The 12,092-nt window shown below is 35.6% G+C and overlaps 2 protein-coding genes across 3 annotated transcripts; one reads left to right on the plus strand and one right to left on the minus strand.

The window, feature by feature from the left end:
• Positions 1-3,249: 3,249 nt before the first annotated feature.
• Positions 3,250-6,125, plus strand: LOC111015266 (aluminum-activated malate transporter 9-like). Its single transcript, XM_022290226.2, has 6 exons — positions 3,250-3,682; positions 3,804-3,944; positions 4,215-4,484; positions 4,573-4,712; positions 4,786-4,932; positions 5,374-6,125. Exons 1-6 carry the CDS (start codon positions 3,262-3,264, stop codon positions 5,953-5,955), a joined length of 1,701 nt encoding a protein of 566 aa, XP_022145918.2. The 5' UTR covers positions 3,250-3,261; the 3' UTR covers positions 5,956-6,125.
• Positions 6,126-6,789: 664 nt separating this feature from the next.
• On the minus strand, positions 6,790-11,539 carry LOC111015265 (WRKY transcription factor). 2 transcript variants are annotated; one of them, XM_088125410.1, is made up of 3 exons: positions 11,359-11,539; positions 10,413-10,496; positions 6,790-9,420 (listed from the first exon to the last, which is right to left on the minus strand). In XM_088125410.1, the coding sequence occupies exon 3, from the start codon at positions 9,095-9,097 to the stop codon at positions 7,091-7,093; it is 2,007 nt and encodes a 668-aa protein (XP_087981536.1). In that variant the 5' UTR covers positions 9,098-9,420; positions 10,413-10,496; positions 11,359-11,539; the 3' UTR covers positions 6,790-7,090. The 2 variants fall into 2 exon arrangements, with proteins under 2 accessions (XP_087981536.1, XP_022145917.1); XM_022290225.2 differs by lacking the exon at positions 10,413-10,496.
• Positions 11,540-12,092: the final 553 nt, after the last annotated feature.

The following is a 12,092-nucleotide window of genomic DNA, read 5'->3' on the forward strand; positions in this document are numbered from 1 at the left end:
CAACAATCATCATTTTTCTTCTTTTCCATTTCATATGTTATTCCACAATTGAACTTTATAGTACCGAAAATGTTAAATTTATCATAGTCTACCAACTTAAAATTTTTAAATTTACAATTCAATAACCTCATGAAATATTATAATTTCCACCTTATTTCCTCAGCTAGTCTCATATTCGAGAATTCCCTACGAATAATATATTTAAAAAAATCAATAATTTATCCGAATATGTCGAGTTAGATTTTTAGATAGTGGTTTGAACACAAATGATTGGTTTTGATCAGCATACATAAAGCTAATGTTTAGCTGATTAGTTCGAAAGAATAAATTCCCACTACACTTTCTACATACATGAATTAAGGTAATAAAGGCTGTTCCCTTTCCAAGCAATATTTACATTTCTCTATATCTCCATCCATAAATAATATTTCAATCTTTCAAAAATCTGATCTTCAAACCTGTCTGCTTAGACTTGTGAATTAATAACCTTTTTATCTCTCATTTATCTGAAAAATATCCCAAGAGAATCGATTCTTAAAGATATTAAAATCCAAATTATGAAACGAATAGAAACCCAAATTACGTATATGTGTGTCTAGAAAAGGAACAAAAGTACGTGTTGTAACGTCAGCAAAAATCTAATTTCTAGCGATGTACTAAACTCCTTGAAATGAAATCGTAAATCAATCAAAGGCTAATTTTTCTATATGGATACTTGTGAATTTGGGGTTACAAAGAAAAAAGCATCCCACTATTGATCAAGAATGGTGATGCTGGAAAAGAGAGAGAGAGGATCAGATTTTGATGGGCTATGCTTTTTGTGTATTATTATGGCTACTTGTTCTTGTGTGTTATGATAATTCTATTCTTTGGGAATAAGGATGAAGAGTTGGAATGTATAATTAAGGGGTGGGAATGGGAGAGTAGTGTTTGTCAACAAGTATTCCATGTTTCCCAAGCTATATACCAAAGTATGAGGAATATAATTATGTTGGGGGTGCTTATGTTTTAATAATCACATCGTCACTTTGTTTAGTTCCAACATTATTTTAGGATTCTACGGGATCGTTTGGTAAGATATTCTTGTTTTCTGTTTCTTATTTCTCATTTTCTTGTTTCGATTTTCTTCTTTAATAAAGAAAACAAAAAATTGTGTTTGATAACTATTTCCTTGTTTTATATTGTTTCTTTTTTATTGAGGAAATTTAATCATTCTTTATTTTTTGTTCTCTGTCATTTTAAATTTAAAAAGTAAAAGTTTTATATGAAATTAATTTTTAATTAAATACTCTTTTTCTTTTACATTTTATTTATTTTTTAAAATATTTATTATGATTTTATAAGTCAATAATGATAAAATAAATAGTACTTTCATTTATATTTTTCAAAAAAATGAAAACAAGAACGAAAAATTAAAAAAAAAACAAAAAATTTGATTATGTTGTTTTAAAAAAAAAACTTCTTGGGGGATGGAAATGGGAAACACAATTGCTTATATTTTTCAAAAATTGGAAAGATAAACAAAAAAAAAACAAAGAAACATTACTATTACCAAATGAGTTCTCATTTTCTTAATTTGAAACGGTTATATTTATTTGAAAATATTCTTAAAAATTACTTAAAATAAAAAACAATAAATGAACACATAAATGAAAAACTTAAGTAGGTCTACACACAACGACTTTAAGGTCTGATGATCACTATAAATTATTCAGGACCAAGTAAGTTTAACTTTTGAGTTTCTATAATTTGGCCTCGAGAAAGACAGGCGCACCTTTGTTAGTATGGATAATAATATAAATTCTTTTAAATTCTTTCTTAATTATGCTTCAAGGTCTCATCCTATTTAATGATAAGTTGGTGACTTTTCAGAGAAAAAATAATTATAAGTTAGTAAAATAAAAGGTAACAAGCTAAGGCGAGCATAATCTAATGGTATTTAGTATATATCTCCAACCAGAATCCGATTTCCCATCCTATATTAACTGAAAACTGACTTAAAAATTATTATTAAACTTTAGAAATCAAATGAGCCAAAATTCAAAACGGACCAAAATTAAATAAATCAAGCTATTTTAATTTTTTTATGAATACAAATTTTTTATTTGGTAAAAAAGCATACACATGCAATAGAAAATTTCACTCCATAAAATTGTTTTGTGTGTTTATATATGTAAATCCAAGCATGTTCTCAATAGATTGACGAGAACACCTACTACTAAAGATCAATGGTTGAATCTCTACTTTTCTAATCGTTGAACAATACCCTATAATCACACATTTTTTTATCAAATACTATTATATATTCCACATAAAAAGGTTAAATGTTAGGCATGTCAAAATGACGTACTTGAATATCCAAATATATTAAAAAAAACAATTGTTTAATAACACATAGCTCTATATTAACAAATTATATATTTATATATATATATATATATATATATATATATATATATATATATATAAATAAATAATTGTGGAATAACTTAATTGAGAATTTTTTTTACCTATTAAGAATAAAATTGAGAATTTTTCCTATGCAAAGAATCAAATTAAGAATTACTTAAAATACTAAGGATTATTTGTAACAGTATTCTACGTTGTCTTTAAAATACAAAATTACCACAAAAATTATTATTTCACTTCATTTTCAAGAGAGATAAAATTAATCTATCATAGCTATGTAAATAATTTTCAACCTCTCTTATATATTATATTGTTAAAGATCTCACGTTGAAAAAGTAACTAAATTACCTGATTAACAAAAGTTTATATATATAATATAAACAGATTACTCTCCTCATTATCAATTGTTTAGAAAGGTATGAAATTCATAAATATTAAATCGTATATCATAATTTAAAAGTTCAAACAAACCTGTATAAAAATACAATCCGGCCAAAATTGGTGAACAAAAGAGATGCTAGGACCAAAGTTTAGGGTGAGATAATGAAGCCCTGGTTCAATGGTTGATCCAAGATGAACTTTGACCAACTTTGCCCATTTTGCCACTAGGTGAAGATATTTTCCAAGAAAAAAAGCACATGTCAAATATATATATATATAATATAAACTAATTTATGAAGCCATGCATGCAAATATAGGATGCAAAAATTAGATTCTAATTCTCCACATATTTGCTGCATTATTGAAGGGTTTTATGGGCATCTTCTTATCTCTTAGTCATTACCCTCCAATTTTCCCTCTCTTATTAAATCAAAATATCCTTTCATGACAAAACATACAATCTTCCTCTAGATGCCATCACAAACCCCCCACTTTTTTTTCCCTTTAAATCTCCTCTTTCCAAGACCAAATTCACCTCCAAAGTCTCTCTTGGATAATCACCAAACTTATCATAGACTACTCCACTTGAGAATGAATGGCAAAACGAGCAGTATCGAGATAGACATCATCGGTTTCCCGTCGAAACCCGAGCCTCCGACGAAGGGATCGAGTGGGAAATCCAAGAACTTGGCTGCTTCATTTCGAGCCTCGATATCGAGCATTTGGGATTTTTGCAAAGAAGATAGCAACCGAGTTAAATTCTCCCTCAAAGTTGGGCTGGCTGTTGTTTTGGTGTCTTTGCTTATACTTTTTCAAGCACCATACGATGCCTTTGGGACTAATATCATATGGGCCATCATCACTGTCGCCATAATGTTCGAATATACAGTTGGTTTGTAGATTGAAAAAACAAAACCCCCCACATTTTGATTTTTAAAAAATTTGAATATATATGATGTAATATGGTAATTAAGAAGTTTTTTTCTCTTTTTTTTTTTTTTTGGTGAAATTAGGTGCAACTTTCAATCGTGGTTTCAACAGAGCACTGGGAAGTTTACTGGCAGGAATCTTGGCCATAGGTGTTGCCCAACTTGCTTTGCGCACAGGCCCTGTTGCACAACCCATCATCATTGGCATAAGCATTTTCTTAGTTGGTAACCCCTCTCAAAATTCACACTCAAAAAAGTTTTTAACCAGGTTTCAATGATAAATTTGGTCCTGTAGTTTCAAAAATCTACTAAACACGAATTCAACGACAAAATTCGTAGATACTCAAAAGTTCGTTGTATTATTTAAGGATTAACACTTAAAAATACACAATGGCACAACGAACGTGTCATGTAAATGATGTTAGACAGTGATATACGCAAAATCGAATGTTTTTAAAAAGTTGTAATGACGTGAATAAAGATATGTTTGAACAGGAGCTGTGACATCATTGATGAAGCTATGGCCATCGCTGACTCCATACGAGTATGGGTTCAGAGTTATACTTTTCACGTACTGTTTGATAGTGGTTTCTGGGTATCGAATGGGGAACCCGCTGAGAACCGCCATGGATCGGCTCTACACCATAGCCATCGGAGGATTCGTTGCAGTCTTGGTAAATGTTCTTGTTTTCCCCATATGGGCTGGCCACCAGCTCCACAAAGAGCTCGTCTCCACCTTCGACTCGGTGGCTAATTCACTCCAAGGTATTTTTTTGTCGTTTATATAAATCTTATTAAGTCTCTTGATCGTTTAAACAAATGAGCTCAATTTGAATGGATCAAAATTTGACAGAATGTGTGAACAAGTATTTGGAAGAGGAGGGATCGCAGCAGAACCAGCTCCCCAAGGCTCTGATGGATGAGTTTCCAGACGAACCTGCCTACAAGAAATTCAAAGCCACCTTAAACTCCTCGGCAAAGTTTGAATCTTTGGTATGTTTTATGATTAATTCCTTCCTTAAGTATTGATCGTCACCATGGAATGATAATTCTTTGATCTGGAAAGGCGACGTCGGCGAAATGGGAGCCGCCGCACGGTAGATTCCGACAGTTCTTCTATCCATGGGCGGAGTACGTTAAAGTTGGAGCTGTTCTGAGATACTGTGCTTATGAAGTTATGGCTCTTCATGGCCTTCTCCACTCTCAAATCCAGGTCTTGCTCTTTCTTTCGTTTTCTTCTTCGTTCCCATTCTTTTTGTCGTTAAAAAGTCCAAAATATGAATTAATCGGTAGAAGATGTGAACATAGTCTCAAATGAATTAGAAGTAAAGAAGATGTGAATGGAACTCGAAAGCAAAATCTAAAATGGACAAAATCATACTGTTGTAAAAATATAGAAAATCCTGCCGTTCGAAGAGAATCGAATAATCAACGATAGTGTTTCTATTATAAAGTTTATTTTTGTCATCCAAATAACCCAACAAAACAAAAACAAATGTGACTCTGGTTGAACAAGAGCCCAAGATGTTGTATATTCATTTTTTCTTTGCATAACAAGAAGAATATATAGAGATTCAGATTGAAGTTGCTCAGATGCATTAACAAAGTATCTGATAAATATGCTAATGATCTATCTTATAAACCTTTCTTGTAGGCTCCATATAACCTCAGAATCGCATTCAAATCCGAGATACAAGATGCTGCAAACCAAGCAGCAGAGCTGGTGAGAAGTTTGGGTGAAGACATCAGCAACATGAAACAATCCCTCAAAATTTCCCTCCTCAAAAGGCTTCACACCTCAGCCGAGAAGCTGCAACTTGCCATAGACACTCACTCTTATCTCCTCACTCCCGCCACTTATTGTGACGCCATCGACTTCTCCTCTAAGCTTCAGTCCAAGCTCTCGACCACCTCATCAAGCAGCCTCCACGATCTCCCAAATGAGCTTGACGTCGTGGCTGCAGGGGCAGCTCAGGCAGAGGCTTGTGTTGAGCTGGGGAGGAAGCAGTCGAGAAGGCAGCATTCGTGGCCATCGTTGGAAGTCGGTGCTCTCGACGAAGGTGGGAGTGTTGTAGTCGAGTTTTCGCCGAGGATGAGGAAGCTGGAGAGTAGTGCAGCTATGTCATTGGCCAATTTCACTTCCTTGCTGATTGAGTTTGTGGCTAGGCTTGACTATTTGGTTGAAACTGTGGATGAGCTTTCCAAGATGGCCAAGTTCAAAGATATTGGTCATTAGCTGAAGTTTCATCTACAGAGATATTGATGTGAGGGGATGAAGTAAAATGGGTTTGGATTGCAGATGTAATTGTTGTGAAAGAAGAGGTTATTCTTTAACTTGAAAAGACACAAAAAAACATGTATCAGAAGCCATATTAGTTTCCATCAATGGAAATTATTGTTGCACAATTACAGCTGTTTACACAAATTAGGCTTGTCAAATCACTATAACCTTTCCTAAGACCAGTCATCACAGCTCACTCTAAATTTTCAGCCTAACAATATCTTCATGTTATATAACTTATAACTTAATGTATTTTTATTATATATTATCTACAATTATTTTACTTGTACAATCTACCATCTATTGCACAACCTAATAGACAACTTGAGCAAAACAGTTTGAGACATCTTCTATCAAAAATCACTCCACATGTTGAACTCAAAAAGAAAAAGGAAAAAAGAAAAAAAGAAAAAAAAGAGAGAATCTACAATCTAATATTCTAATGAGTAGATTATCATTTAAATGGACAAATGTCTATGCTAACATTTTAGGGAAAAAAGTGGTCCGTTTAGCATGTTTTTAAAAATTAAACTTACAACCACTATTTGTTCTTTAAAATAAAATTCAAAGCCTAAACCAAATTTTGAAAATTAAAAGTCGTTTCCAAAGAGTTGTTTTTGTCTTTGAAATTTCGATAAGAATTCAAATACAAGAAATAGAGAAAAAGAAGAAGAAAAAAAAAGACGAGCATAAATTTTAGAAACAGAATGAAACTAGGCCTAAAAGATCAATGATCATGATGAGGAGAGAGGATGACCTAGAGAGGGTAAGAGAGTAGAGATAAAAATATGAGCAAAGAAAAAAAGCTGACCATAACCAGAATGACAACATTAACAAACCTACAGGTTGTTGACCTGTATTGATAGCCTGTTCGACATACATTTATCTAAGCATATATACAAGAAAGAACAACCCAACAACCCAATACTTAGAATTTGCCCCCTCAATATAGAGCATTCTCAAGGAGTCTTTACATTTGGACCAATAAATAACAAGCTTTATAATTGACAGATACTAAACAGAGAGAAAGAAGACCAACATTACCGACTCCTAACACCAGATGGACATATAAGGAAGAGCGAGGCTTGCTTCACACCCAACTACGAGGCATGATGTGAGGTTCCAGTGGCTGCTCAGGACCAGAAACTGCATTTCTACTGCTTGACCCCAGCCCCGAGCTGCAAGCAAGCATTGCTAATAGACTTCCACCGTGCACCCTACCTTCGGGAACGAGAACCAATGATGCCAATGGTTTTTCTGCTTCATTGACTGCAGATTGTTTGAGATTTGGACAAACCTTGCCTCCTACCTTGATGAGATCTTCATTCATATAATCTTCCCTGACCACCTCCTTCAACTTATCTGTCTTATTGAGAATAGGTCCGAGTGAAACACCCCCATGAACCCTCTTATCTTGCACCAGACCACTATGAAGTGCACAGAGACCCATCTTCCCCCTGGCGAATGAATTGCAAGGGCAACAGGGTTGGGTGCCATACTCAGACCCAGGATGACCCCAAGAGCATCTCTTTCCTCCACCATGCGCTTTGCAAAAATCTGTGCTTCCTTGTGCACTTTTGCCACACCCTTCGAACTTGCATCTCTTTCCCCCACCGTGACGCACGCAATAGTCAGTCCTTCCCCGAGCACTTTTCGTGCACTCAGGAACAGCGCATCTCTTACCCCCACCATGTGCCACACAGAAGTTCGTACCCCCATGAACACTCTTTGTACAAATTCCACCCCCTTGGAATCCACACCTTTTCCCACCACCGTGGCCCTTGCAAAATGGGGTGCTCCCTTCAGCACCTTTGGTACAACCAGGAGCCGTGCACCTTTTTCCCCCACCATGAGCCTTGCAGTACATGGTGCTCCCTTGGGCCCCTTTAGTGCACCCAGGCGCCTGGCATCGCCTACCACCACCATGAGAGATACAAAGACCAGAGAGGCCTTCTGCACTCTTGGTGCAGTTCTCCTTTTGACATCTCTTTCCGCCCCCATGACGAATGCATAATCCTGATTTACCTCTCGCTGCACGGGTGCATCCTTCACGGTTGCATCTTCTACCCCCACCATGGGCAATACAGAAGTCGGTGCGCCCTTCTGCACTCTTGGTGCACCCCAAATGTTGACATCGCCGTCCACCTCCATGGGCCTTGCAATATACAGTGCGACCCTCGGCTCCTTTGTGGCATCCAGGTTTTTGACACCTCCGACCACCACCATGTGATATACAACGGCCAGAAGCACCTCTGGCTCCCTTGCCACATCCCTCAACTTGACATATCTTGGAATTACTACTACGATTAAATCGTTGTTGCTGCTGTTCTGTTATCCCGGAAGTACAGGTGACTGAGCTTTTTGGCATGGTTAAAACACTCGAGGAAAGGTCTGGAACATTGGCAGGTGGAATCACTTTCTCAGTAACTGGGTGAAAAACGTAGCCAACCTGAGGATTCAACGAGGTGGGCATGGTTGGCTGGACAGTTCCAGGCTTCCAACAACATGATGTTTCTCCATCATCTATGTTTAAGGTCTCCACAAATGTCAATGGTTTCTCCATTGACAACTGAAGTGAGGGAAAACTTTGATAAATTGAAGTGACATCAGATTCAGATGGCCCAGTTGAGAGACTTAACTCCAAGTCAAACTTCGGTTTCATTTTCTGTACTTTAAGTGATTTATTGGCTGGTTCTTTAGGGCTAGCTACATTCTCGTTACCAAGATGGAGAGAAAAATCCAGGTCGAGTGCCATTGAGGATTCCTCATCAGTTTCTTTAGCAGAAGACACTCTGGTGCATGCAGTTCCTGAACTCCCCTTACTGTCAATAGAGCTTGAGGAATGTACAAACCCAAGAGACAAAGAAGACCCAACTGACTGACCAGGACCACCCACGGAATTCTCAACCAAACTCCACTTCCGTTTCATTCCTTTTGATATGGACCTACAGGGTACTGATCCCGAATCAAGTCGCAGAATGGTATCTGCACTGTCTTCAGCTCCAGTTTTCCCATCTTGGAATGACTTTCCCAAAAACTTTAGTACATCCAAAGAATAATTGGCAGCAAAGTTGAAGTTCTGGAAACTTGAGCCCATTAAATTCTCGTTAAAATATAGTTACCAAGACCAAATTATAATTGCAATAGACCAGCCTGCCTGACTTCCGGGATTTAAAAAGGAAAGGTTATGGAACTAGTTTTTATTTTATTTTCTATAATTTAGAAGAAAAGAAGAAGCTATGGAACTAGGATCAATTGTTTCTGAAAAAGAAGATCCCGCCCCCACTAACAAATCCCGAAGTGTCACACCGGTCCATCTTTTAGAAATCAATAAGACCTTTTGCGTATCAGATGCACCAAATGTTGATGAATCCAAGCGAACTTGAAACTTCTAAAGAGAAATATTGATTGTCAATCAACCTGTACCAATAATTCAATTGATTAAAAAGAATAAAGTGGTCAAAAAGAATCAAATCACTAAAAAAAAAACAGGTTCCTCTCAAAACCTAACCCACCCTATCAATGATCATATTCCTCAATTCCTAAGAGAAATAAAAATGAAACAAAAACAGAACAATTTCAAATATTGAGAAATATTAAGGGATAAACAACCATTTCAATTTGTAGAATTCTTGGTAATGTACAGATCGTCTCAAATCTAATAAAAGATATTTAACTTCTCCCACTTTAAAATCATTACATGTCTACTACTATTGGGAGGATATCAAAAACCAATCTCCACACAAAATCAATAGTTTTCGAGAACATGAATAATGCTTCAAATCATTTAAGAACTCTGAACAGGCTAATAACATGCCATAATAATCACATAGGAGAAAGATACAGCTATAACTGCAATTTCACAATTCAATTGTTCAGAAAAATCAGAAAATAAAGCATTATTGTGATTAATAATAAGAATAATAAGGTGATATTTTGAGCATGGGTGCCCTAGGATATAGGGGAGCAAAACTCCGACTCCCAATTCTCAAAAAAAGAAAATAAGTAATAATAAGGTGATATTTTCAGTCAACGAAGATAAAATTCTTGTTTGGGTGGTTTAGTTGGTCTGGAAGTACTACCCATGAAAATCTTTCGGTAAAAAAAGATGAAAAATAAAGTAAACAAAGAACCTAGGCTGATGTGTAATAGATCAATCAGCCAACATGAAGAGAAGAGGAAACATCATGCAGAGATCTAGGCAATGGTTAAAATAAAAATCAAAACAGCAAAATTGCCTGCTGTTAGATGCACAAGCTTGGAGCATAGAAGAACTCTGTAAGTAATAAGTAGAGAAAGAATGTGTCCTCTCCCGACATAAATGATACTAAGGAAATAATATTTTATAGGGATGGGACAGAGAATAAAAATAAGCTCATACCGAATACTATAAACTCCATAGCTCCATTTACCTGCTAATATCTTGTTGAAAAAGAATCTAATTGGCTACAACTTCATATGCAAATTTTTCAAAGAAGTCAAGCTGTTACAGTAAACTGATAATATAACAGTAAGTATAAACATGAAGATGAAGTGAACAATTGCATGCAAAAAGATCATAAGAAGTGCCCAAAAAAAATACAAGAACAATAACGAAACAGACAACCAGACAAGAAGCCATAATTAATATATTAACTATTTGATTGCTGCAATAAGGTAGATGGATGAGACGGATGATCTTTTCCAGATGTAAACCACAATCAAAACATCTTAAAACTCTTAACTACTTGGATTCCCCATTCTTTTTTCCTGGAGGGGCGGATTTCGACTGTATATTGTTTTCCAAATTCCAAACAGAGCAAATAAAATAAAACCAACTCATTCCTTTGTGCTTTAATCTAAAACGTAAACCTGCTTGAGGATATATCAACATGCCAGGAAAAAAGAAACAGTGAAACTAAAGGAGTAGATTTATCGACATTTCAAATAAAGGGTTAGCATAATCATTAACTGAAAAGTATATATATATATATACAGTCCACGACTTATTGAAGTAGGAAGAGCTTTAGCACATAAATTTCACAAACAAAAGCGAGAGAATCGTCATAAAAAGGCAAAATCATGCATGATAAATTAAAAAACACAAACGGAAATGACCGGAGAAGAAAACCCCAGATGTGAATTCAAGAGGCTCCACAAGCTGGATGCATGAATTCAGAAAAATAAAACAAAACACAGCTAAAATAGACGAACTCCCTCACCCCACATGCCGAAACATCAACAATTTGCAAAAAAAGAGAATCAGGAACCTCAATTTCCGGGAAACAGTAATTAAAAGAAGGGAGAGGAACAGAAAGTGAAACAGAGTAAGGAGAAGTAGGAGCAGCGAAGATTTAGAGAGTGGGAGAAGGAATTAACCTGGGAGTTGGAGTTGGAGTTGGATCGGATTTCATGCGGCGATTGGGGGAGAGGAGGCGGCGAGGCGGAGAATTTAAGGGAGTGGGAGGCGCCGGCGGAGATGGGGGGATGAGGCAAAAGGGTTAGATTGAGAGAGAGAGAAGAACGTACAAATGCGCGCACACACACAAACAAACAGATGCTGTGGATGTAACGCGCATTTAGAGGAGAAGAGGCTGCTCCTTTCGGCCCAAACCCGGTTCACTTTTGAACCGCTCAACCCTTCGTTTGTCGTCCTCACCCACGCGCCTTTCGTTTCATTTGGTAATAATTCTGAGAATTTAAAAACTACCCCCTGAAATATAATTTTATTAAGTTATTACAACTACGCTTTCCAAGTTTGATGAAATTGTTACTATTAAATATATTATCACTTTGGGAAAAAATCTACTTTACAGTAATATGGAACTCAGTAGTATTAGAAATTTTCTTCTGACAAAAAAACATCTAATGTTTTTATTAAGTTTTGGTAATATTAAGTTTTGCTTACTTTACTAAGGCAATGGTAAAGTAAATATTACCTTTTATAGTCAAAACAAACATAGCTCTACGATAACTAACATATATCTTTAATTAATAAGTAATGAGTTTGAAACTTTATCTCTATATGTTGTATTAAAAATATTTATACTTTTTTAGTGATTGAATTTAATAGTAATTTTTTTAAATAAAAAATTGGTGTATTAGAGGGGAAA

The sequence above is a fragment of the Momordica charantia genome (assembly GCF_013281855.1).
Source record: "Momordica charantia cultivar OHB3-1 chromosome 6 unlocalized genomic scaffold, Mcharantia_2.0 BLBB01000006.1, whole genome shotgun sequence".
Classification (NCBI taxonomy): Eukaryota; Viridiplantae; Streptophyta; class Magnoliopsida; order Cucurbitales; family Cucurbitaceae; genus Momordica; species Momordica charantia.

Bases quoted from the DNA above. Each gene is read 5' to 3' on its own strand.
- LOC111015266 (XM_022290226.2), top strand. From the start codon at position 3,262: ATGCCATCACAAACCCCCCACTTTTTTTTCCCTTTAAATCTCCTCTTT. The intron at 3,945-4,214 runs GTAACCCCTCTC...ATGTTTGAACAG, and splicing joins CATAAGCATTTTCTTAGTTG to GAGCTGTGACATCATTGATG. The intron at 4,713-4,785 runs GTATGTTTTATG...TGATCTGGAAAG, and splicing joins CGGCAAAGTTTGAATCTTTG to GCGACGTCGGCGAAATGGGA.
- LOC111015265 (XM_022290225.2), bottom strand. From the start codon at position 9,097: ATGGGCTCAAGTTTCCAGAACTTCAACTTTGCTGCCAATTATTCTTTG.